This window comes from Glandiceps talaboti, chromosome 1 (assembly GCF_964340395.1).
Source record: "Glandiceps talaboti chromosome 1, keGlaTala1.1, whole genome shotgun sequence".
In the NCBI taxonomy this organism is placed as follows: Eukaryota; Metazoa; Hemichordata; class Enteropneusta; family Spengelidae; genus Glandiceps; species Glandiceps talaboti.
In genome coordinates, this window is record NC_135549.1 from 11,572,829 (window position 1) to 11,600,817 (window position 27,989).

The following is a 27,989-nucleotide window of genomic DNA, read 5'->3' on the forward strand; positions in this document are numbered from 1 at the left end:
AGAGGATAAGAATATTTCAATACTAAACCCTAACAGAAATGTCCACCACTTTTGATAAAGAAACAATGTGTATAATAGTACGGTATAAAAAATATTCAAATTTTATTATTTTACATAATCACTACGTCATAGGTTTTCCTCGAAGGAAATTCAAGTCTATTCTATCAACAGACTGAATAAAAATATAATTGTTATATAATTATGATAAAACTATATCTTCTATTGTGTCAATATCTATATACTGATGGCTACGTCACCAAACCAGTTTCTATTAATTGCTTTTAAAGTTTAGATAAACCCACACACAAACAAATAATCAAACATATAAACGACGTGTTGACTACCGACACCGAAGAATGGAATGCAGAAAAATCACGTTAGTACACGGTGTTTCCCGCACGGTGTGATCAGTTTACATCTAAGGATTTGTTTATCACCAAACGTCGCGCAGATTTACAACAAGGTAATCCACTAATTTGTCCCTCAAACTTATAGCCCACATGTAACATTGCCAGGGGAGACATTAACCACAGGACCAAGAATTCTAGATAATGAACACTATACTATACTGATCACCATAGTGATATTATTAAACAAAAGACGAAACATACATTGTGATGTGCTGTCTAAATACACTGAGGTAGTTGGAACGTGAATCGCTGTGACAATTTCAACATATTTCAGAACAGAACTTTGACTCAAAGATATGGTCAGGAAAAAATCGATTTTTTTACCTTGTCAAGCCCCATTGCTTTCAATCAGAAATTCGACTGAATGACTCCGAGCGGTGAGAATGCAGGCAATCGTTTACTTGGTGGATCTCGTAAACTTGCTTATCATATGCATAGACATCTTATAAAGCATGAGTACACGGACATGTACATTACTAGACATCTGTCTACGCTGTGCAAAGATTAACTCCCTTACAACTGAAGTAGTTGCTTGAGACTTACATTTGAGTTCGTCAGTGATGTGCATTAATACCATAATATCAATAAGTTTACTATTTATATTTAATCGACGACTTTAAGATAAATCCGATTAAATGCTGTATTTGCTAAAAGTACTATTCAATAATCAATTGCTTGAGTATAAAAAAAAATGACATAGTTGTGATCACACCCACGAGCATTCTCTTTCAAATATATCGGCTGGGATAGGTATTCTTGATTTTACGGTGTCATGCCATATCTATTACTTGTATGTTTTCAAGCCAATTTTTTTAATGTGTTTGTTAAATGACAACATTTTCGGGTTGACAGAAAAAGTTAGGAGATGATTGCTCTCTATGCAATGCACACCTATGTCGAAGTTTACTCATAGTGTATTCCTGAAATTTGCATTTGTAAATACAAAAGTTATATTTAATAATTTTAATAGACACCATTATCACGAAATGGGGGGGGGGGCGCATAGGGGTGTGTAATATTTCATAGATTGTTGTTTTCCTGGTCTACATAATAAATATAACAACTTTTTGACTATATATTCCTATCTGTAAGGAAAAAAGAGAAGGGCGGACATCTTCTTTCGTTAACCTTTCAAATTTGAACAAAACATGCGCATTGGTTAACAAAAACATACCTGCATGAAGAATAGGTGCCAAGTAAAGTTATACACTATCACTGGGGCAAAAAATGCTTTTGTAACGAGAAAGATGGACCTTTTACAACTAGCGAGTGCTGTATAAACTCCTCTGTTTGTCAGAGGCAAGTCAAGAGATGCAACCATGAAATTTTCACTGCTGATTGGCTGAGAAAGAGGCGTTGGCTGATGACGTCAGATGACCGCTGCATTTCAAAATCAGAAAGAAGCACATCCCATCACTAAACCCAGGACCATGGATCGGAAACAGTTCTGGACAGCTGCCTGGTGAGTCTACTTGTACGAATTCGAATACAACTGCATTTTCATTGTGTCAAACTGTCAGTCTATGTATACCGGAATTGATTTCACTTCTGGGGCCCATAAAGTAGTGACTGTTTCCAGGGGCTTTCTTTACATAGGCGAAGTTTCGAACAGCCAATCGGCTGTTGAACACTAAGCTGATTATTCAAATAGCAAGACGTACAGAGGAGTTTATACAGGATCGTGACTCGATGTCCTCCCTTCTCTTTTTTCCTTACAGATAGGAATATATAGTCAAAATGTTGTTATATTTAGTCTGTAGGCCAGGAAAACAACAATCTATGAAATATTACACGCCCCTATTGGGGGGGGGGGGGGCTATCAACACACGTCGATAGAGTGAAAGATGCAACTGTACAGTATTCATCTAGAACGTATTTTCAACAAGGTTACAGCTATGGTTGATTTCCACACTGTCAATATGACCAGCAGTTTGTGCTACTGTGGTTTTGAAATTGAAATTGTAAGGAATACTAACTATGGGGGTGAGAAACTGCTATTGAACAATTCCTTAACAAGGTAACTCGTACGATCGCCGTCAATAACACCACGTGCGTTATTGTGAGCAAACCAACATCGCACGCGCTCGTTACTCTTCTCGTTCTTCCGGAAATTTTCAAAGACCGGCACACGTCGTTGACCAACCCTTGCCTCTGCTTGCAAATACATTGGATCAAAGATGTCTACCTCTTCGTTTTCAATTGAAACCATCCCACGGTGAAATTGGCCTGTCAATCAAAGACAGCAAGAAGAGAAATAGTTATGGAACTTGAGGACGTATAATATCGATGAATACAACAAACACGGTCCAAGGTAAAACAATGCCACATCTCCACTTTGTAAACCATATATTACAAACATAAGTATGGTATTGATCTTTGATAATTTGAAATCGATTAAAATACAAAACATTGGAATTTGTCAATTATCTAATCAGATTTGCGTTCTAGACTGATAGACTATAAATGATACAGTTGGTTTAGTGGTGGCGCTATATGAGTGTATAGCGCCACAAACGACATAGTTTTACAATCTCTCGGTCTGTGTTTTTCTGTCTCATTTATTTAGAGAGAAAACTAGCTGTTGGGCTACACGCTAAGAGTACCAATTGATGCAAGTATATGGTCTAAGATGAAATGTGAATATTCATAAAAATAACACACTGTAATACTGCTGATATACTCCCAATAACCTCTTCATTAATCAAAAATCCGAAATATCCAATGTTGTTCTAGCCACTTGTTTATTGGATTCTCAAATTCATTTCGTGGTATCTAATGGTTTTACCAATCTTATTACCAATCAAGCTGTGGAATTTATCAGAGAAACCACGGTCTACTTACCAATCAAGCCGTGGAATTTATCAGAGAAACCACGGTCTACTTACCAATCAAGCTGTGGAATTTATCAGAGAAACCACGGTCTACTTACCAATCAAGCTGTGGAATTTATCAGAGAAACCACGGTCTACTTACCAATCAAGCTGTGGAATTTATCAGAGAAACCACGGTCTACTTACCAATCAAGCCGTGGAATTTATCAGAGAAACCGCGGTCTACTTACCAATCAAGCTGTGGAATTTATCAGAGAAACCACGGTCTACTTACCAATCAAGCCGTGGAATTTATCAGAGAAACCACGGTCTACTTACCAATCAAGCCGTGGAATTTATCAGAGAAACCACGGTCTACTTACCAATCAAGCCGTGGAATTTATCAGAGAAACCACGGTCTACTTACCAATCAAGCCGTGGAATTTATCAGAGAAACCACGACCATCTTACCTATCAAGCAGTGGAATTTATCAGTGTATCAGAGAAACCACGACCATCCCATCTTACGTGTCAATTCATGGAATTTATCAGAGAAACCACGGTCTACTTACCTTATCAAGCAGTGGACTTTGTCAGAGAAACCACGGTCTACTTACTTATCAATCCATGGAATTTTTCAGAGCAACCACGGTCTACTTACCTATCAAGCCGTGGAATTTATCAATGTATCAGAGAAACCACGACCATCTTACCTATCAAGCCGTGGACTTTATCAGAGAAACCAAGACCATCTTCGATATAGAAACCAAAGTAGTCATTAATTGGTGCACGTCTCTTTACTAAGTGTAACACCATAGATATGTCATCCCCATACGTAAAGACAAGAGTGGAATTGTGGTTTATTTGCAGTGTCCAATGTCGGAATTGTATTTTCATTGGTTTCCATGGAAGCTGGTGGGATTTGTCGATGGTCACGTAGTCGGGAGTTGCCCGGATGTGGTAACTTGACTTTCCGAAGTTAACAACAATCCCGACTTCACCTATGTACGTCCCTTGCTTCGTCTTTGTCTCATCTTTCGTGTCAGCTATCAATTTAGCGTTTACTTGTATCCCTGGCAGAATAGACAAAGAGAGCATAACAAAATCACATTTGAAGAGAGATAGATCATTAACAAGTCTTAGAACTATCAGTGATGTGATAGGCATCACTGCAATGTTTATCTCATATCCATATGCACTATCATCCATGTCGTAAGTTTACTTACAAGCGTTCGTATTCATTTTCAATTTTTCTTGGTTATTTATCAAATATAATACCATTCGACACATGCAACGAAGAGCTAAAATGACATACTTACCATTGATGGGATCGCTTACTAAAGTAAATATGTCATCTTCTTTGCCATTAATGTTAAAACATATTGTGTGGTTGTCACCAGGCAGTTCCACTACGAAATGGGGATCACCATAAGCTGTACATAAAGATATAAAAACATTGATAATATAAAAAATTAATGCTCCGCTATTGAGAGGCATTGTATTTGTCATGTTCATGGTAACTGTTGAGTCCATTTATTGTCAAAGTAACAGATACGGGTTATAGGCAAGTTTCGAGACAGAATTGACGTAATTCACGTAATGTTGAAATAATTATTACTAGCCTCACTGGACATTTATAATTAATCTTACGTGATATTATACTCATTCTCCGCTGTGATATAATAATTACAAGTAAGGGAGCCTTCAGTAATTACAAGGGGAGGGGAATGGGGGGGGGGTCAATGTTTACAAATCAGGCCTCAGGGAGGGCCATAAATAGAAAATGTAAATTAGGGGAGTCACGTTTTATTTTGACTAATTTTTTTTATCTAACGTTGCATTATTTTTCGTATTGCCATGATCCCATCGCTGCCACCAGTTCCCAATCCTATTGCTATGATATCCCACCACTGCCACCATTGTAAAGTAATATCATAACATATCAGTAAAATAACTGTTAGTTGTGGTGTAACGAGAGGAGTGGGTTTCACGGCAGTAAAGGAGGAACAGCGCGGCAAGATATTGGGGATAATGTGGTGGCGTGGAGATGTTGACTTCGATCCTGAAGTTGTCACTTTCATCACGTTCATCTAGTCTTTGAGAGTTCTGGTCTTCAGTTCAGCCAATTAGATCCAAACGCGGGCATTGATTTACAAACACAAACTCACTGTGGTGGTAATAGTGGGGAAACAACAAATGCCTTTAAAAACTATCAATATGGTAGGATCTTACTACAGAAAAATTCCCTTTTTCTGGTGGGATTCGAACTCAGGACCTCCTGACTGCTCATCTTGAACTCAAACAACTACGCCACAAATTCTATGCCACAAGGAGGTAGTGTTAAAAATGTTTTTGTTTTAGAATATTGAACAGGGTAGGGTCACATTATATGACGAAGACTGGGTTTGATTTCCCAATAACTGAAGGCTCCCTATACTTTAAGTCTTTAACATTAAGTCAAAGAATACATATACAAATACAAACACACACACATCATCTAAGTGAATGTGTGTGTGTGTGTGTGTGTGTGTGTGTGTGTGTGTGTGTGTGTGTGTGTGTGTGTGTGTGTGTGTGGATGGATGGATGGATGGATGGATGGATGATGGATGCATCCTTTTCAGGCTTACCGAATCCTCTTCCTCCTCCACTTGATGTTCTGCCGGATGTCCTTGACTTGTGTTTCCGTCTGCTCGGTTGAGGTCGAGGTGTTGTTGGTGTATTACCACCTGGATATAATAATAATTATGTAATAAATTATTGTGAATATTATATGCGTTTATTATTTTGAACAACACGTACATTGTACTACAAACACGGGGCACACACGCACACAGATACACACTCAGTCAAACACCCTTGCTCACACATCCAACCATCTTTTTCTCATGAGTACATTGTATCATATGTAAACGCATAAAACTATATCTTTTTAGCTGTGTATAGCTGTGGAATTGTGAAGTGTAGTATGCTGCAATGAAACTTTGGATTTTCTATCTCACATCAGACAATACACATCAATTGACACTTTCAAACGCAAGTTAAGTGTGTTGAAGTTGAACTACTTTTACAACCACTTTTCAAGATTTAATTTTATTTGTTTATCTTAGTTGCAACCTGTTTTTATTTTTCAATCATTGTTATTGGTATTTACTCAGTTTTAAAAGCGTTTTCTTTGTAGTAGTAGTAGTAGTAGTAGTAGTAGTAGTAGTAGTAGTAGTAGTAGTAGTAGTATAGTAGTAGTAGTAGTAGTAGTAGTAGTAGTAGTAGTATAGTAGTAGTAGTAGTAGTAGTAGTAGTAGTAGTAGTAGTAGTAGTAGTAGTATGTTCACATTTTAGCGTTTGCAGTCATCGGTTGTATTCATCCCGGAATTCACCTATATTGGATCAACCGACTGAAATAATTAAACGCTAGATTCAACTAGTACATTTGACATGGGTTTATCAGTTTGAAACATGCAAATAAGCAAAATGTGGATGTGCATGTACCTTCTCTCAGTGATAACAGTGTATTAGTGTATCTACGTAGATGTGCATGTCATGTCCAAACTAATATATCCAGGCTTACCAGAATCTTTATCAACGGCTCCACCGCCTTCCTCTGTTTCTCCTTCAGCTTTATTTATCTCTGGCTCTTCTGGTTTGACAACAAGCATTGAGGTCAAAGGTGTGACAAAGTTGTATTTCAGTGACAAGTCTAGCGCCCTCTGTGATAGAGCTTCTTTCTCGGTGACATCCTCAGTAAGTACACGCTTTCGGAGAATTTCTTTAATCGTCAGATAAGCCCACAATCTTTGGACAAAGTCTGCTGGCACGTGCTTGCTAAGTAGTGACGATGGGGTTTCCTATTGATGTAGAAAAGGAGAACATACTAAATTAGTTCTGTGACTCAGTTGTCGACTAGGAGTTATTAAATATTACAATTGCATTATAATAAATTATATCGCGTCCAATGTCAAGCATCAAGATTCATGATTAACCATTACAAAACCAGAGAACAAGGCTATACCACAACAACATAAAACTACACCTCTACATGACCACAGAAGGAAACTCCGTCTCCTACTAGCTTCTTCTATACAAGATTGCTGAGGGCCTGTTGCCGGGTATTCACGCTGACACCTATACCTCATATCACAGCTATCAAATAGCCAAGGAAATTTGAAGGATTGACCAGTACAAACGTTAACGCTATGGAAAAATATGTCTATCAGCTAGCCCTCGGATGTTCTTCCGATAAAATACGACACACAGCCGAACAACGCTATCGAGGATGGAACATCCGAGGTCTAGCGAATGTCATCAGGATATAAATAACTGCCAATCAGAGAACCGTATTAGCGACAAGCACAAACAGAGGACAATAGCTAAATTTTCATGCATATTCATCTTAAGGAGGGGCTTGTAAAAATAACCACCAATGCGTTACCTAAAATGTGTGAATGACAACGTCTACACACTCATCAAACACAATTACCATAAACTGATAAGACATAGTAAGACATAAATGTGTTTGTCAACACCTGCATGCAGAGATTGAATATATTAAAGTATATATATGCATATATGGCCCAACCCACCGCTTATCGTAATCTCAATGGAATGTCTGGTCTGAAAATGACATTCGCTAGACTGTTCGGGCAGGCCCTCACATGCGAACTTCGTTCGTTTATAGTTATAGCATCGAAAGAAAGCCTGAACGTCTAGCGGGCAGGCCCTCACATGCGAACTTCGTTCGTTTATAGTTATAGCATCGAAAGAAAGCCTGAACGTCTAGCAGCAAGACTATGGAAAAATATGCAACAAAAAATTCCCGTTGTTTACCGGATATACCAAACTGTAATGCATTTATCTTCAAAATCTCGTCCGTTCCACGAGCAATCATAATAGAGTAGAACAATCTAAGAGTAGTAACTGGATCTCTTGATGCCTTAAAAAATCCATCCACCTCGACTAAGTGCCTTCTCTCTCCGTCGATCATGTTATGTGGTCATTTGACGTATTTATACAGATTTACCATTAGACACATTGCATAGTTTCTACCAATGGCAATTGGTTAATCTTTGTTGGGATCTGATTGAAATCTACATACGTACATTACGTACGTACGTACGGACGGACGGACGAACAAAGACAGACAGACAAACAGACAGAAAGATAGAGTCAGACAGACAGACAACATAACTACAAAACTTTCCCAACCTGTCTCACCTGTGGATCAACTTCTGTGAGAAATTCCAACTCGCTGTCGGCCCCATTAGCCAAAACTCGAGTTTTAAGGTTATTGATGGTGTCATCAGATAGCTTGCCAGCAACGACCAACTCAGAACCGTTGAAATAGTTTTTAAATGAGCTCTGGGTTACACTGTTCGGGTCGACATTCTCACTCGGGTATTGAATGTCAACATCAAATAACAACGGTGTGGCTACTTCGTCATAAAAACCTTTCAATTGAAGAGTGGCATCGGAATCTTCATAGATACGCCGACCAATGCCTTCATTCTCTAATGAAATCTTTTTCAGGAAGTTGAAATCGACATCATTTCCGAAACCCAAACAAAAGAGGGAATATTGGCCACGGATGACCTCCTTAGCTGTTTCCTGGATGTCTTTGAGAATGGTGACTCCCGATGTAGGATGGCCGTCTGTCAGCATAATAATAAGGTAGGCTGAACGTTCTGTGTTCTCAGCATCGTCCGTCACACCTCGAAGCATCTCAACTCCTTGAACTAAACCGCTATTAAAATCCGTTCCTATTTGTGACAGATGTGGATAAAAAGTTACAGAAAATCAATAGGCGACAGATTTAAAAACATTATTTTAGGAAAAAAGGGGTATATTGTTTGATCTGGCTCTGTGAGTCTCAATATGTGTTTATTGAATCGACAAATAATAACGAATAACGTGAACAGCGTTGCGAGTTCGTGCCAGACCGTGATTGATTGTCATGAATTCGAATTCAACAACATAGCTATTCTCTAGTGGGTGACCGCAAGTTTTTCTAAGAAAAAAAGTACCAAATGTCCATTATGTTGCAAGATGAACGCCGCAATTCTTTATATTAGTACATATGTATTCATAATGATCAAGTCAAGATCGATATGGTAGAAAGTATGGTAAAAGTAATGACCGACAGTATATCAAGTGTCAGTTTAGCAGAAGCACTCAATGTCTTCCAAAGAGAGTTTGCACCTTTTATACATGGAGTGTGCCTTTAAAATTTAATGTAGTTTGTCAACAGTGCAGTGTCACTCTGAGTGAAAATAAAACATTCTTATTGCTATTTCGACAAATGTAACCTATGTATTAAAGGAACATAATGATTGTGTGTTTACATAATTTAGAGAGCGGAAGGGGCTACTTTTACTACATATTAAACGTTACTTGTGGCATTGTTGAAACATTCTAACCGTCATTTGATGTTGTCGGACCTCAGACGTTGCATCAAATACTAAACGATGCAGTCTCATACTTTACTAAAAAGTCGGTAATCACAGTCAAACTTAGCGGTTGTGGCAACAACGCCAGAAAATTGTTTTAAATGTTTTAAGGGCATTAATTCACTTAAACATTTCGTACCTCCATCCGCGCGCAGACCGTTGATGTAACTTTTAGCCTCCCTTACATTCTCTGCTGTAGCCAGCACCATGGTATTCTCCTGCCAAAAGCTTACACCAGACGAAAATGTCAGGATGTTGAAGCGATCGAAACTACGCATTTCATCCAGAATAGTCTTGAGGGCGTCCTTTGTCTGTTTTAGCTTTGTTCCATCCATGGACCCACTGACATCAATTATAAACACCACGTTCTTTTGTACTGGTGGAAGATTACTTGGTGCAAAGTAGTGAACAAAATATCCATCCAGAACCTGAAATACAAGATACAAAAAATACACATTAAAAGTCGAAAGAACTTAGTTAGAACAATGAAAAACAAATACGTTGCAATCAGAATAATAGTTTACTATTATAGTGTATACAGGTAAGTTGGCTTGCAAATGTGTGGCACTGTTGGAAATGTTACAAAGTAGACAACAGTTACCACAGGAAAAGAAAATAGACTGTATCCTGAGGATATATCTTTCATATTGGTTTAGGTAATGGACTCAAGTACCACATTTATACTGGGCTAAACCTGTCGCAATAAGTAATGTAATAATCCATGTAACTGTGATGAAGTTATAAACATTGCCCTACCACAAGACACAGGTGACGGAAAATCAAATCAAAACGCACGATAAATTATTTAACATTACTCTGTTCTTGATAATCCCTATAAATGTCACCTTTGTTAAGTGGCTGGTTAAATCTTTCCTCAGACAATCATATACATGTATACAACCGCGAACGTCTCTCATCGCGGAGGATAGCCTCGTGTACAATCTATATTACTCGTGCTCTAAACTGATGACTACATTATCGAAAAAAGGTACACTGTATACAAAACGTATGTCTGAATACATATAAAGAGATAATGACATCACCTGGATTTGGCCAGCACTCGTGTCGTGTTTGACATCATATCGGATGATCAAATCTCCCATTATACCCTCTGGTGACTGAGCCCGCTGTTCGTCTTCCGTTGGCGAGTAAGACACGTGTGCTCTGCTATCTGATTCCTGTGTTATAGTAGCTGGGGAATCTGAAGTTGGGCTAAGATTCCATGAATCGACCACATTAGTGACGATTTGGGGTACGTATATGAATTCCAGGCCCTGGGGTTCGATTATGTACACGTCAACCTTGATTCGTTTCACAATCTGTGTTGACAAACAAAAATTAACTTGCTTTGATAACTGACGACATGCAAGCGGGAGAAATAGCCAACAGAGCACACACTGGTCCAACAGATGCTGGGTGTTTTAGTACAATGTAGGATACAGTTCATGTTAACTGAAGAAAATGTAGATATATGGTTGCTTTACAAACAAATCATTTTCAGCTAAAAAAAACCACATAGCTATCACGTGACATTCAATAGAACATGAACGGTTCCGTCCTATGTGACACACCTCCACATACATGTAATATCAGTGCAGAGAAGAACACCATCCCAACGTTAACAAGGTACTACATCGCACAGGTCAAGTAAGGTAATGGACAAATGTCAATACATACAGCCGCTGTGATGGTACTCAATGCAATACAAAATTCAGCTAAAGTATATATATACATGCATCTTTACTTTGTGTTACACGACTCTAGTCAGACCTTCACGTCGTTTGCAATATCATGCATCTCTTATTTGATGGTCAAATACAGACGTCTTGTAATGTCTTCGTAGTATTTGAGGAACTACTAAATGCGTACTAGTATTTACAATGCATATACATCCCTAAATGTATGCATGTATGCATGTATGTATGTATGTATGTATGTATGTATGTATGTATGTATGTATGTAGGCATGTATGTATGTATGTATGTATGTATGTATGTATGTATGTATGTATGTATGTAGGCATGTATGTATGTATGTATGTATGTATGTATGTATGTATGTATGTATGTATATGCATGTATGTATGTATGTATGTATGTATGTATGTATGCATGTATGTATTTACGTGCGTATGTAAGTATGTATGTATGTATGTATGTATGTATGTATGTATGTATGTATGTATGTATGCATGCATGTATGTATGTATGTATGTATGTATGTATGTAGGAAGTCAGTGGTAAGATTTATCCGTAGCACAGTGCTCGATACGTCTGCACGCAGAGCGGAGTATATGTTGAGGGTAGAAGAAAATCAAGTAGTTTTTTTTTGTCTCTACAAGCCTGTTTCGTGAGTAAATCACTCGTCAGGAGATGCTGATGTACTGAATATACCTCGTATAAATCGATTTATATGAGGTATATTCAGTACATCAGCAACTCCTGACGAGTAATTTACTCACGAAACAGGCTTGTAGAGACGAACATATATATATGTATGTATGTATGTATGTATGTATGTATGTATGTATGTATGTATGTATGTATGTATGTATATGTATGTATGTATGTATGTGTGTGTGTGTGTGTGTATGTATGTATGTATGTATGTATGTATGTATGTATGTATGTATGTATGTACTGTCATGCATACATGCATACGTTTTTGTTTGATGATCCAAGTCAGTTAACAATTAATTTTTGTACATAATTTATTAATTATTACTTACAATTACTTAAACTAAACCCCACTGAAATCAAAGCCTCTACAGGTTACAATGACTTAAACTAAAACCCACTGAATTCAAAGCCTCTACAGGTCCATAAAGTGGCCATGTCTTTAAATTAGATTGCACCTGTGCAAATACGATTCACACAGTATAAGTCTTGTCTGATTTACGATTCTAATTTGGAAAGTAAAGTTTTCGGTAATATCGATTTTTTTTCTTTATTTCATTTAATCATACTGACCAGACATAATTTGAAAGGGTAGAGCCCTATACATAAAGGTAACCGCCTCTTTTTTTCCCAATTTGTCAATGTATTGTGGTGTGATGGTGATCGCACACTGTCGAGATTCATAGTTTGCGCTGTCTTTGTATGGTGCACCATTTGTCTGTAGCTACATTACATTCACGCCTAACTCCTACAATGATTGTAGTACGCATAGGTATGAATGACAATGAGGCAGGAGTCGCTTTTCAGTCCGACTAGAGATACTGATAATAGTTAATACGTACGGTGATCATATAAATAAGTTGTTTTGTACTATATTACACATAGAAATTATGCACGCATTCACATCCTAAGCACAAATGAAAGAAAATAAACATCTAATAATTGTATAAATACTACATATCCAGTGACATACAGCAAAATAGCGCTTGAGCTTGTAGTTTTAAAATTTACGGACCCTTATACCTACACCACATTTTAATAAGTTTGAGAACAGCCCCGTTTCACTTATTGGTTAACATCTCACTTAGACACACATTAATTCTGCCGAATTCCTTACCCATACAAAAGACGGGTGGGGTGGTCTGGCTTGGTGCTCCTCAGAGGCTCTGAAGTTAAAGCCTGTGGTCATAATTTATATTTTGCTGTACATGAAATAGCTAAAAATCGGTTCAATTATAAAAATTTGGTATTATATTTTCAAGCAAAAATTCATTTCGAATATAACATTTTCATTCTCACGGACGGACGGACGGACGGACGGACGGACGGACGGCCTGATGGATGGATGGATGGATGGATGGATGGATGGACGGACGGACGGGCGTACGTACGGACTGATGGATGGATGGATGGAAACAGTATTATTTAGATATAATATTTACCTGGCCAGGTCTAATGCTTATCCTATGTTCATAGAGTCCAAGACGCCTTTGCAACATTTCCTGGTAAGTTAATTCAAATGTAAGCTTCGTACCAGCAGCAACGTTGATTGCAACTTTAAATGTATTCGTTGCTCTTGGTCTGGAATCAAATAACAATAATATTTAGGTCGTGATTCAATTATAACGTTGTATCTGTTGAAATGTCATTTTACACAGCTCCGATAATTGATTTCCATGTTGACTACAGGATTTTATTTCATACATTTAATTGTACACAAACCATACATTTTTTCTATATTGAAAAAGTAATGACAATATACAAACGGTGTAAATATTTTGCTACCCTAAAGTATAATTATATGATCGCACTTTTCTCACCATATACACAGAGGAAATGCACGGGTCACTCAAGGCAGACATGGGAAAGTGCACAAGTCATATTAACAAGGTAAGGCGCCAATCTTTACAACTGAAATAATCACCATAGACTGTACATCGACTGTGTAAATGGGATGAACTTTGAGATAACTAGCTCACATCTTCTGACATTCTCACAGTCACTCAAATAATCGATATTCCAACTCTGCTTTATCTAAACCGCTTCGTTTTGTGGGATATAACTTCCAAGTTCCATGTCATTAATGGAGCAGATGTATGTATAGGTTACTCTGCTATTGTAAATTGTTGATAAAGTACAACGCCGATGAAACTGAGAGACACCCTTTCGCGAATGGATATTTGTGTATACAATGTTGTATAATTAGCATGTACATCCTCAACTGCTATGCCAAGTGACGTCATATGGATATCAGCTTCCTTCACTAAGTTTAAAGTTTTAATTCTTAAATCGTGGTGTGTAGTATTGTCTCGGTAATGGAATGACAAAGAGTATAGAAAGAATGAATTTGACTACACTTTGGGGAGTAGAGACTAAAATTTTTGTATGTGTTCGGGTTTACCAATTTTATTTAGGTCAAAAATGACGAAGTTTTGATTGGGAGACTATCCACTATTTTTTTTTTTGAAAAAGCACGTGACTGTTAAAAGGTAACATATAGTTCACTTCTCTACAACATGATCTTTGCCGCTTTTGTTGCTTAAAATCGATGATCTGCTGCTGTGAGTGATACAGATTGTCGGTAGCATATGTATACATATAGCTACACTCTAATCATACACATTAAAGGAGACCGCCATCTATGCCAACAAAGGGGATAATTTATCACCAACAACGGTAACATGTTTTCTTATTCTGTCGTCACGGTAGATGCAAGTCTACAAAGAAATGTGGTGATATCAGATATGGTTAGAGCCATGCTAATGTATAGTTGAAGTGCACTCAAACGTTACTAACACACATGTATGCACTCCTACACATGTACTCAATTGGGGTACAAAGAAACAAAGAGACATAAAGCGAAAAATTACATTATTTACACAATTATATTGTCTATGGCCAAAATATGTCAAAAATTAAAGATTACATTTCATTTTTTTAATGACACTCACAATACTTTTTTGACAACTCTTCATTTGATCTGTTCAAGCCGATGTTATTTTTTCCTAATTTAACGTTTTGTTTCAGGTTTTTTTTTTCTCTCTCTCTCTCTCTCTCTCTCTCTCTCTCTCTCTCTCTCTCTCTCTCTCTCTCTCTCTCTCTCTCTCTCTCTCTCTCTCTCTCTCTCTCTCTCTCTCTCTCTCTCTCTCTCTCTCTCTCTAATTTGCATTATTTTTTGTTCTGAATATACTTTTAAATATTGACGTGTAAATAAAAAAGCTTTTTGGAAAATCAGTTGCATTCAAACTAATACGTTAAAGGTCTTAATCTCCAGATCAAAGTCTCCAACTTCTAAACTTACTACAAACTAGCGACGTATTTCCCTCCCCTCCTTCATGTCCCGACTCCGTTTTTGCCTTGCACTAGCAGAAATGAGACAGATTATACAATTATAGTCATTTAGAATCTTACTTTGAACTGACATGACCAGCAGTCTGTCCTCGCTGTTTTGCCTTTTTGTATTCTTTTTCGGCTTTCACTTTTTCCTTCACCTCCCCGACATAAACTTCGCCATCGATTTCCCTGAAAATACAGTACATGGATTGATATTAAGAAAATTAACATTTGCGAACAATGATATGCAGCTCATTTGCATGTCAAATGTTCAAATCGGTTGCCATGAGATTGACGTAGAGGCAGCAATTAAATTCAATGACTAATGAAAGCTGCCAGCAGGGTTATAAGGTCTAATACTACAAAGAAACAATTGTTTTTATTTATGGAACGCTCATTCCTTGACTACCTGTTATAGTTGTTATTTCTGAGCAAGCAACCTAGCGGTCGAAATAGCTCCTCTTACTAATTTATTTTTATTGTTGTTATACGAATGGTACAGGAGATGGGCCAGGTCTCTGGTGTTGTATTAATAAGCATTGACAAGAAAGAGTGCAACTATCATGCTAGGTTTAAGAATAACCATGGGTGAAGTGTTTGTGATTCCCAGGTCACCTACAAACCCAGTAAAAAAAACGTCCCTAAATACATATCTCTCATTATCGATCATTAGCTTTATGGTTTGTAGAAAAATTGTTGCAGGGAGTATGTGTCGTTTGTCGTCATAGTAGAATTTATTTTTTTTTCCAGCCAATGGGGTGTGCCCGAATACAAATTACACCAAATCAGCCAAGAACAGAAGATTACACATATCAACTTGGCATGAACAAATCTGAATACCCAGGCACATGCTAGACTCAATCTGATTAAAATTCGATGTAGATGTCGGCTAATCGTGCATTGCTATCTTACCATCGTTATTTAGCTTGAACTGACCTTCGTAGTACATGTTTACGTTTTTAGCCTGATCGCCTCCTCTACGATCAGGCTAAAAAATGTAAACATGTACCAAGAAGGTCAATTCAGGCAAAATAACGAAGGTAAAATAGCAATGAACGATTAGCCGACATCTACATCGGATTTTAATCAGATTGATGCTAGACTGTAAGATACGCGGTGACGTTCCGCCCTCAGCGGCCTCCTCTCACAGAGAGGGGTTGGCCGATGTGTGAGGGCGCTCCGTCACGGCGTACCTTACAGACTAGGCACATGCACACCAACTATCAAAGCAATCTGGACACCGGTTTCTGTGGAGGAGTCTAAAATATCATTTTGAACAAAAATATTTCTAAACTTGGCATTAGCAACGACGACGAGCATCAACCTAACCTCTGTGGCTGACAGCAGAGCCAAAAAGTCACCACCGTTTGGCTGTTGCTTGGACGGGGTTTTGGTCGCTACACATATATTTCCTAATTTTTGGAATACCCGTTCCCTTGACTTGTCGTCACCACTTTCATCTTTGATAGAGTAAGAAGTATTTTTCAAATTACACCTTATCATTTTCTTGAAAAATGTTTGATCAATTTGGCGTGATGTTCATATGGAAGTACAAACATGTTGTTTTATAGATAATGTCATCTAGACATAGGCCCAACCATATTATAAGGTATATACTATAATAATGTGACTTAAATCCAAGTAGTCAACAGTTTAGACTTGTTTTACCGAGTCTGTAAATTTCATCAAATATGAAAATGACTCATTTCAATCAGCAACCAACAAGCGTTTTTGTGGCTTTATAGGGCATATCAGTTTCGTTATCATTAATGTCAATGTCTACACAAATTGCATGAAATTTTGATAACGTATTCTTAAGATATTGCCTAATGAAAATAAAAATATTTACTTATGTAGATGACTAATTAAGTCAGCTAGTGTACTGTGTTAGTATCAACGTATCTACAGTACCACAAGACACGAAATTTGAACTTTGGTTTCTTCAGATATTGACTAAATGGCCAAATCATTATTACACAAATGCGCTTACGTTTTTAGATATTGTCTTATTACTCAAATCATCAGTTATACAAATACCTCATTAATATTCATGGTATTTGCCAAAGTCTTCTCAGTTCTAGCCATTGCCAAAAATAATGCGAGTAATAAATGTTGTGTGAATTGGGATGACCGTTTTATATGAAATTACAATGATAACAGAGACAGAGACATACTTCAAACACACAAATAGAGACACACAGACACACACACACATCACCATTATTATCACCTTCCCTTGCGAAAGGTAAATACTTTAATAGCCACACAGTTGTATAGGCATCAATTCGTACAGAGCACAGACACGTAGGACAGTGAATAATACGTTTTCGTACGTTGCCTTTGCTTTTCGAGTAACTGTTTGGGTAAACGCACTACTGGGTAGACGGTTGTGAACTAGGTCGGTTGGGTTACCAAAACTGTTTAAGCTAAACATATGGAATCGGTAAATTAATCAACATCTTCATAATTCCGCAATCGCAATATTAGCCTCATGGGGACTAAATAGCCCGGGGGCGGTACCAATGGCCAGCTCTGGTAGGGGTGTATGACCAGTGCGCTGGAAACCCAAGCCCCATTTTAGACCCACTTTGACCAAAAATCAACACCCCATTTTAGACCATTACAGGTTTTTAAAAAGATGAAAGTTTAGACAAAATACATTTTCCTTAGGAGGCAACATTTTGGGACAATTAATGGCAATCATGATTTGGTAAAGGACAATGGACCACATTTTAGACCAAGCAAAATAACAAATAAGCTTCAGCTCGGAAAAAAACCAGACCCCAACGGGCTAGAAAACGCACCCAAAGGGCGGCACATAAACGTATACTCATGTAAGGGGAGTAGCCCCCCCCCCCCCCGCTAAATAGGCTTTAGTTGTAAATGTATGTCTTCTGGTAGGGAAATAGACGTATCCAGCTATCCTAATGTAAAAAGCGCTGATCTTGTACCGGAATAGCGTATCGCCAATAAAATGCAGACTGGTAGATTCAGTGCTTGAATTACTAGCACATATTTTCACACATACAAACCGATGACACAGCTTACCACAACTATACTGTCCGCTGCTGATTACATTAGATTGACAGAACTTGACGGTTGCCTCAGATTCAAGTAAATATATCATAGGTTCCAAGGCTGGCGTTTGAATAGTTCCAATGCACGCTATGCCAAGTTGAAAAGGTATGTTTGCTCAGGTGTACGATTTGTTAGATTAAACAATGATGTTTTCATGAGTGATGGTAAAAGCCACAAATTCCTGACTCTAAAAAGAACAAAAGGACACTTTATGACGATAGCAATCACTAAATCTCGGATTGAAACCCGCAGGACACATAATCGCGGTTTAAACACATGTTCTTTGTCAACGTTCGAAATTTTATGAACGTTATCGTTCATTATTTATTTCTTCGGGTTTGATCTCTGAGCTAGAGTGTTTATTCTGTGCCTGTAAGTCTCGTGCCTTCCAAGCAAACAAGATAAGTATAGAACACAGCTTTGTAACACTAAATCAAATGAAATTATACCAACGGAACTATTAGTTGTGTAAATGTACTAACACGAGAGTGTAATGCTATAGCCTTAAGTAGGAAAGTTTCAATGTGGAGTGATTTATGTTCAATATGTAGTTCACCGCATTGCAGTTTTAATTGCTAGCATCTTGATTTACGACTTTTTTGTATCATACATTCTGTGAGGTCACAGATATTGATGCCTGGCGTAACATTCAAATTAACTCAATTCAACACTACAAGCTGCTTGCATCCTAATACTACGTATCGTTATTTTTCATAACACTGATACTATGGTGTTCTAAACATTGTCTTACTATGTTTTCTGGCATGTAGTGACTTGGCCTGCGGTTTGGGGACAAATGACCGACACGCCCTGATCCACAAGCCAGTACATGCAGTACACAAAATTATTTGCCTCTGGCCCGGGGCAGGTCAGGTAATTGACAGGTGGTGGGTGGCCTATAAGGAGGCCAACATATAAGGTCATCGTAGCGACTCTAAAGTCAATGGAGTCATTCAGTTCATTCAGCCCAAGTAAAATAAGGACTTGTTAACTTCAGATTTCTACAACTGATAAGTGTTGACAGCCCTAGCTTGCGCTTGAGGAGTCAATAGGTGAAACGTTCAATACACGTCAATAGTAACGGGGAAAATTGGCAAGCAAATGTATGTGTGTTTGTGTGTGTGTTTGTTTGTTTGTTTGTTTGTATGTATGTATGTATGTATGTATGTATGTATGTATGTATGTATGTATGTATGTATGTATGTATGTATGTATGTATGTGTGTGTATGTATGTATGTGTGTGTATGTATGTATGTATGTATGTATGTATGTATGTATGTATGTATGTATGAATGTGTGTGTATGTGTGTGTGTGTATGTATGTATGTATGTATGTATGTATGTATGTATGTATGTAGACTTAATTCAAAAGAATAATGTTATTACTCAGAGTTCCACGCTTCCTCAGCGATCATCAGGCGACTGATAAAATTGGGATTGTCAAGGTCGATATATACACTAATAATGTTTGTGCATATACTAGTATTGCGTAACAAGATGGTCAGACTAATTCCTTACAGAGATTTACTTCTATGGTTGGCGAGAGAATATTAAATTTTACTGTCATGGCAACATTTCGAGACTAATTCAGATTTTTTGTTCAGTAGCATGCTCTTTTCAGCATTGATTATACATAGTTTCTCATTTAAACAGAGATTACAAATGTTTTGTCTCATTTGTGTAAGCAGCCGCTTGGGCGATGATATCCCACTAAATATTATATGGTTGGTTCCTTTCCTCCAAATTCCAAACTTTGTTTGGATAGCTCTGTGCTGTACTGGAGCCTCTAATGAGTTCGTGGTTTAAGAATCGCTGTTTAAGGATGTGTTCTCTGTCAGCCCAGAGTACAGTTTTGTGTTGTTATTTGATGCGACTTGTGCCCTGTATATTACGTTGGTTGATAGACACTGTTTGCGATCTCTACAGCTGCAGGATATATTAGGTGCTTGCGTAAGGACTGCACTGATTGCCTTGTTTTGGGATTTCACAATACATGCCATGCTTGGCATACAACTGTAACTTCTTTAACATTTGCTTATGTAGTTTGGTGTTATGCGGAAAATGCCTCTCACTAAGATGGAGAAATATCTTCCCGATGTTAGATTTACCACTCTTGCTGAATGCAATATGTATGTATGTATGTATGTATGTATGTATGTATGTATGTATGTATGTATGTATGCATGTATGTGTGTGTATATGTATGTGTGTGTGTGTGTGTGTGTGTGAGAGTCAAGTGACTGTGTTGTACATCACTAGAAGACATTCTCACAGTATGATTGTGTGTAAAGCCGATTGAACAATAAATGGGCGAGGAAACTTGTAAAAAGCACTTTAATACGTGTATCCTATTGTCATTTAAGTACGGAACAGTTTGTTTATGCTATCAAGGAACGGGTATCATTTATAAAACATTATATAGTTTGGTTGCTACGGAACTAATATTTCTAAAGCATCAGGGTTTTAGAGTTGATATGTTAAGGGATTAATCATTTCCTTTACTGGTGCAAATAGTTTCAAGCACAAACGTGTCAACAATGGATGATACCATTATTGGGGTATATACTGGACTGCATAGAACCTAGCTGAAGGAGGTATATTGATCGAATGGTTCCAATACAATAAAGGGTTGAATCATTATATAACAATTTAGTCTACTACACAGCGAAAACAACCAAAGCTCCGGAAACGAGCTGCGCACTATCAATAGATTGAAGAACAATACAGAATGATGAGATAGATCATTTGGCGGGAGATATGTAGATTATCTCGTACTCACCAATGACGTTGTAGTGCGATCATTGTGTGGAATTCATCAACTCCATGTTGGCGTGATTTGAGCAGCAGCAGTTAAGAATTACTACAACTAGTAGATACAATGTACCAGAATGGCTTGCCACGTTCACATTACATTGTATTTGATTCAGTTCGCATGCAAATAGTGCGAGCATTTTGTTGTTAAAGCATAGCACCAATGGCCTTCTTAACCATTTGATATTGAAATCTAAGTTGTTAATTTATAGTGTATTCTAATTCCCATTTGTATGTAGATCCGCCAATTAGTTCGAAGTTTGAATTTTTTTGCCAAAACTCAGAAATAGTGCGCATATTAAAGATAGTATAATCGTTATGCCAACAACTCTTCATATATACCCCCAGAAATATCAACACCAACTTTTACAAAATTAGCCAGGTAGTATTTTTTAACTTTAGCTTTTTGGCAAGAAACCCATTTTCGGATTTATTTGCACATTAACAATCAGGTCATATTTTCAACCAGGTCATATTCCGTCAATAAATCTTGACACATCTACGCACGAACGAACGAACCGTGACGAACGCACTCACTCACACACGCGCGCACGCACGCACACACACACACACACACACACACAATCATACATACATACATACATACATACATACATACATACATACACACACACACACACACATGCATACATACATACATACATACATACATACATACATACATACATACATACATACATACACACACACATGCATGCATACATACATACATACATACATACATACATACATACATACATACATACATACATACATACATACATACATGTCATACATTTCTCAGTGCCTAAAGCATTAATACTGGACCCCAGTTCAGATGTTCTAACAATCCCTATATACTCCCACGTAACAGTTCACCTCATTACAAATTTAAATGCGATAGATGTTTGTTTGCTTGCTTGTCTGCTAACACATCTTTTCACACACACACACACACACACGCACGCACACACGTGTACACATACATAAACAGACTCACAGGCAGATAGACATACATACATACATCCATCCATCCATCCATCCATACATACATACATACATCCATCCATCCATCCATCCATCCATCCATACATACATACATACATACATACATACATACATACATACATACATACATACATACATACAAACAGACAGACAGAGACAGACAGACAGACAGACAGACAGACAGACAGACAGACAGACAGACAGACAGACAGACAGACACAGACACAGACAAACAAACAGACACATAAAGCTTAAACTCTTTAGTATAATTAAGAAGTACTTAACATTAAGTTCTTTCCACCTTTTTTGGTTAATATTTGAAAATGCATTTTTGATCAATTGTGTGCTGCAAAGTACTGTGTTTATATACACATTACAGTGTATATCTTGTTGCTTCAACACTGTAAAGGGTATATAAACACAGTACACGTATTTACATAAACAATAAATACATTGACATTTCAACCATAGTGTAATACATGCAAATTTACCGGCAATGCACTGAACATTTATTAAATCAATACTTACATTGAAAAGTTGGCGATGAATGCAGAGTCTGGCAGCTGCACTGTAAAGACAGCCTCTCTTGCAGTACTTGCGCCATTGTGAATCTTACTTGTCACAATAGTATTAGCGAATCGTGAAGCAATGGCCGACTTTACACTTAGGCTGTAAATTTCGGGCTTTTTCTAGGCGGGGAGTACAAAGTAAAAGTTTCCATTATGGCTCAAATCTGAAAGATGTTCTATACAATTATTAGTCGTGCACGGAATTATCAAGACAAGGTGCATCTAACTAAAGTGAATTTAATAAAGGCCATTTGGCACTATATAAACTATTAATTAATTAGTTTGCTCTTGCATTATCGACAAAGTTCATCCACAATTCTTAAAGGGATACAAGCTGAGTTTAAACGCTTTCTGGTGTAATTCTTGCTGTATTCTACTTACTGGGCATACCTAACCATCACTTGCAATATTGACTGAACACTATCTCAACCCTAGCCCTGTAAACTTACACAATGTCGAGGAAATCTCTACCGTGCAATCAAGTGTTCTAGCAACGTTAATAGAAGACAACTGTTACGACTAAGAAGACACACATCAATATCAATAATGCATTACAATAGTTCAATTGAGGTCATTTGTAAGTATTTTCACTTGAGTAAAAATAATCATAAACTCAGCCTGTGCCATCCACTTTGTTAGAATTTAACATTTGGGCGAAAAGCAACTTTGCCCATATCCTGATCCCATTCCTCTGATTTGGTGACATTACTGGTTTGTGATGATGTAATTGTTTTGCGAATTCGTTCATGTTTCCCCGTCACTGTTCTTTCCTAGTGGCAACTGACACTAGAATACGAGGAACATAGTCTAGTTTTCAATTTGAAGCATTTACAATTTTCCAATATCTGGGGACGTCACTAATATATACAATGTGTACTTCATGTGCAATATATATAGACATTAAAAACTTTATACTGTCTGTTTGTCTCTCACCTCTTCGTCTATGGCCTCCCTTCTATGGCGCTGAAATGACAGAATACCAATTTCAAAGTGATTAATCGATCGAAGGTTGCGACAATACTGTCATGTATACAATAAAATACTAGGCTATATACACTAACCCAACTTTGAAATATAGTCTCGCGATGTTAGAGCAGATGTTCGATAATACGCGAATGTCTTATATCGCTTGCATGCGAAACACACCGTGCGTGACTGAGCTTGTGTATATGTGTGTTAACTTTTCAAATTACCCTTGCTCACTCATTTCATCTCGCACCAGGATTATAATTATGGTTTGAAGTTTCGTTTACTCCATTGTTATTTGATTCCACTCCTCCCCACCCCTCGAACTATTTTATAAATGTCGTGAAATTGACGGTAGAACAAACTACTATTAAAACTCTATCGTTGTCGTGGAAATGCCGGTAATACCCTTTGTCATGTTCTTGAATCAAGTCTAGTTTAGTTGGTATTGCATAGCCACTTTATTGAGTAACCATACAAATTGTCAAATTTCCACACACAAGAACAAAGACACATCATTACAAGTGAACTGTCGATCTAGCTCGGCCGGACACTTACATAATTGTATTTCCTATAATGAAGTCGTTATTCAGCAAAGATCGAGGAAAACTTAAAGGCCCTCGGGCGAATCCTATTCAAATCCTGAATACAAGACTTATTAGCTGCGTGGTTATGGTACGTGATATTTCATTACATGATATTCTTTTCCCCACGGTATGTATTACTACAGGCATAAAGTGTGATCAATTTACATATCATTAGACAACTACCACTACATGTGACGAAAATGATGAAGCCTGGCCGGACCTGAGAAATCACAAATTTAGTCTCAACAAAACTCAACTTAAAGGGTTTCCAAAAGTTCTGACTCATTTTTGTATAATGTTTATATACACCATAACTGTACTGTTGGTATGGACAGTATCTTTATTGCTGGGTCAAATATGTCCAGTTTTTGAAAATGTATCCACTTGTCTAACCATCGGTGTTGTTGTTTTTGCAATATACATTACCATTTCACTGTTGCCATGGACGTGGTCTTGTTGATAGGCAAATATGCATTTACGTTTTGGAAGTTTATCCACAACCATCCCTATTTTTATCTTTGCAATATCACCATTTGTCAGTTGGTATGGGCGTAGCTTTGTTGCTAGGGGTATAAATATTACTATGTCCATTTTTGGAAGGTCTATCCACTTGCCTATTAGTCTCTGTTGCTATCCTTGCAAAATACATCCCTATGTGGTTGTTACTATGGGCATGGTCTTGTTGCAGGCATACTTACATACATTTTGTGCATGTTTATCGTTTTGGTTGTTAATCCCTGTTGCTTTCTTTGCAATAAACACCATCAATTGGCTGTTGCATTGAGCGTGGTTGCAAGGACCATGTAAGTTGTATCAAACTGTTTTGAACAATATCTGCTAATAAAGCTGTGAAAGACCGTATCCTTTATCTCAGCAACACTTTGCCCATTCTGGTACGGTACTGAGCCTCATTCATTGTTGCTGCAACTCAGAGAAGTTTCCATTTTTCTGGGTATAAATCAGTTCCGCCGCCATTCCTTTGACCCTGTACTTGTCAATACACATCATACATCAACCCAGACCTTTATGAAAGATTTTGACTTGTACGATATTCACTGTCAACCTAAAGTCCTTCCTAATCAAAAAGACTCCCCGTTGCCATAGCAGCCCCTCAAAAATGGTTTGTACAAGTGCATAGATATCTTAAACTTTGTTGTGCCCTTCTACTCAAGTTTCCATGTAGCAGATAAATTGCCATTTAATTGCACGCAAAACCACTGGCAAGATAATGCTGAGATAAATGACTTCGCAGTCGACACTATCGTCAACCTGATATGGATACTGTGTATATAAAACATATGTGTACAAATGGTTGATCTGCCGACCCGCACAGGTTCTCGCAAGTCGTACAGTAACAATTTGTGTAAATTTGAAAAATCAATTGTTATGAATGTCCATAGTTCAAAATTGAAAACATTCATCTATGCTCTCAAAAGAAGAACAGCAACTCAATCAACACAGTGTCGATAGAAAGTTCCTAAACCGTGTCAACAGCAACACACTGGTCTCAAGCAGAGACATCTATACTTGTCTGTGTCTCAAGTGAACAATATCGAGGACGGCCATGGCATGCAATCGTAATTCAAATAACATTACGTAATGCCGTTATTATTGTTTCTTCGTACCAGCCTGGACCCTGGGCATCATCCTGATCTCACTCCAAGGTCTACATGGGTCTAGAGTAATACTACATGTATTATACTCAGAGGAGGAGGGGGGGGGGGGAGATGCCTGTCACGTGACCCACTCCGCCTTCAGAACAATGCAGCTCATTCAAATCTAGATTCAAATTTAGATTTGTTGTCATGTGCATTCACTGAAGTTTGAGACCGTAAATATAGCGAAACTTTGACTAGGGAAAAATCACTATACTGGTTTCATTGGCAGTGTCCCAAATAAATTATCAGAACAGGATATGGGTAACATGATAAAGACGGATTTCTCAAAAAATAGAAAAGTATCAGAGTAAATGACCTTTCACTCAGTACAAACGGTCAATGACTTTCAATACAAAACTATAGTCTTGGTAGCCTGCGTTGCCTATTCATTTCATCATGGCGTATAAAGTCATGAAGTCGCTGAATTGAAGTTCAAAATATATCAAAGAATTCTTGAACCTCAGCAGGTGCATGTAAAAGGGTTAATTCTTTCAAATTGTGTTGGAATTCATTGATTCCATACACTTGGTAGATTGAGGATTTATACAGCAACACTGGCTGTGATACGAACTGTCGAATAACGTTGATATGAATAAGCGTGTTCTCCATACACTATGTTTTGTACATATATGTTCGCTTGACACTAGGAAATAATATATACTGGCAGCATACATTTTGTAATTGGCAATGGTATTCTTTGTATCCATCCACACAAGCAAGATGGAGTAAAAAGTAGTAATATCTTTCATATTCGTTATATTCTATGTATCCACCCATCTAAGTCAGTGCACAATAGACGGCTAAAGGGTATAAGCGTCCCTATGTGTATCGACAGAAAGCCAACGAAAATGGAGAGGGTTCAACAGGCAAATGAAAAAGCAAACATATCCCGATATTAAACATTTGGGGTATGAACTGATAACAAAAATTTAGCTATTGGCAATAAGTGGATCCAAAATATATATTGTATAACGTATTCAATCTCACAATTGATTACTTTTCGCTATTGAATATGTGAACATTGACACTGAAGATCATTGAAATAAGTTTTTGTTTGGCTAACCCTACTCCTGTATATACAAACAGAATGTTGACGTGTTTTATTGGTAAAATTGATCAGCAAGTAGTCGTCGTACATTCGTTTCTCTTTTGAACATCCAAGCGATTTTATACAACAAAGCCATAACACAAAGAAATTCAATCTGAATAAAATCCGATGTAGGTGTCGGCTAATCGTTCATTGCTATTTTACCTTCGTTATTTTGCCTGAATTGACCTTCGTGGTACATGTTTACGTTTTTATCCTGATTGCTCCCTCTCGAAACTGTGCCCCTTCCATTTTTTCTGTTTACTGCCCTCTCCTTCGATATGCTAATGATATTGTTTGTAACCATTTACGACGTACCTGTGATTATACTTCAATCTTTTTGAACCTTTTGAAATTGTTTCCTTTGAAATGTGGTCAGTCAGCAAAGCACGCTGTAAACAAATGTGTGCAGTAATTGTATATGTTTGTATCAAAGGCGAATTTGGCAAACATGTTAAGATGCCGAGACTCACCTTTATATTTGCTGCAAGTCCATGATCTCCTGGAACGACAATATTTATATTTCTTCCTTGGATTTCATGACATGAAAAAATGGTAAACCAGAAGACCAAAACCGTTGTGTGAATCACCCACTCCATGTTGGCTAATTCAGCTCACTAGTACAGTATTAGTAACTCGAGCATGCATGACCTAGTTCCAAACTTTGGAACGGATGGGAACTCCAGGTTCAAGTTTCACGAGCACGAACAGTGACAGTGCCAAGAAAACAGTTCGAACAGAGTTTGACAGAGAATGCAATAGAAACCCGAACAAGCTCCTACTCGGAAGTTCAACGCCGTGCAGTGCAGTGCAGTGTAGTGTACAATCGATGGAAGT

General features: G+C 37.6%; 1 protein-coding gene across 1 annotated transcript; it reads right to left on the minus strand.

Annotated features, from left to right (window-relative positions):
• Window positions 1–27,989, minus strand: LOC144452352 (inter-alpha-trypsin inhibitor heavy chain H3-like). Its single transcript, XM_078143477.1, has 13 exons — window positions 27,626–27,989; window positions 23,788–23,817; window positions 22,814–22,974; window positions 15,466–15,576; window positions 13,497–13,635; window positions 10,701–10,976; window positions 9,797–10,085; window positions 8,429–8,970; window positions 6,786–7,062; window positions 5,848–5,946; window positions 4,540–4,653; window positions 3,934–4,293; window positions 1–2,636 (listed from the first exon to the last, which is right to left on the minus strand). Exons 1-13 carry the CDS (start codon window positions 27,749–27,751, stop codon window positions 2,386–2,388), a joined length of 2,775 nt encoding a protein of 924 aa, XP_077999603.1. The 5' UTR covers window positions 27,752–27,989; the 3' UTR covers window positions 1–2,385.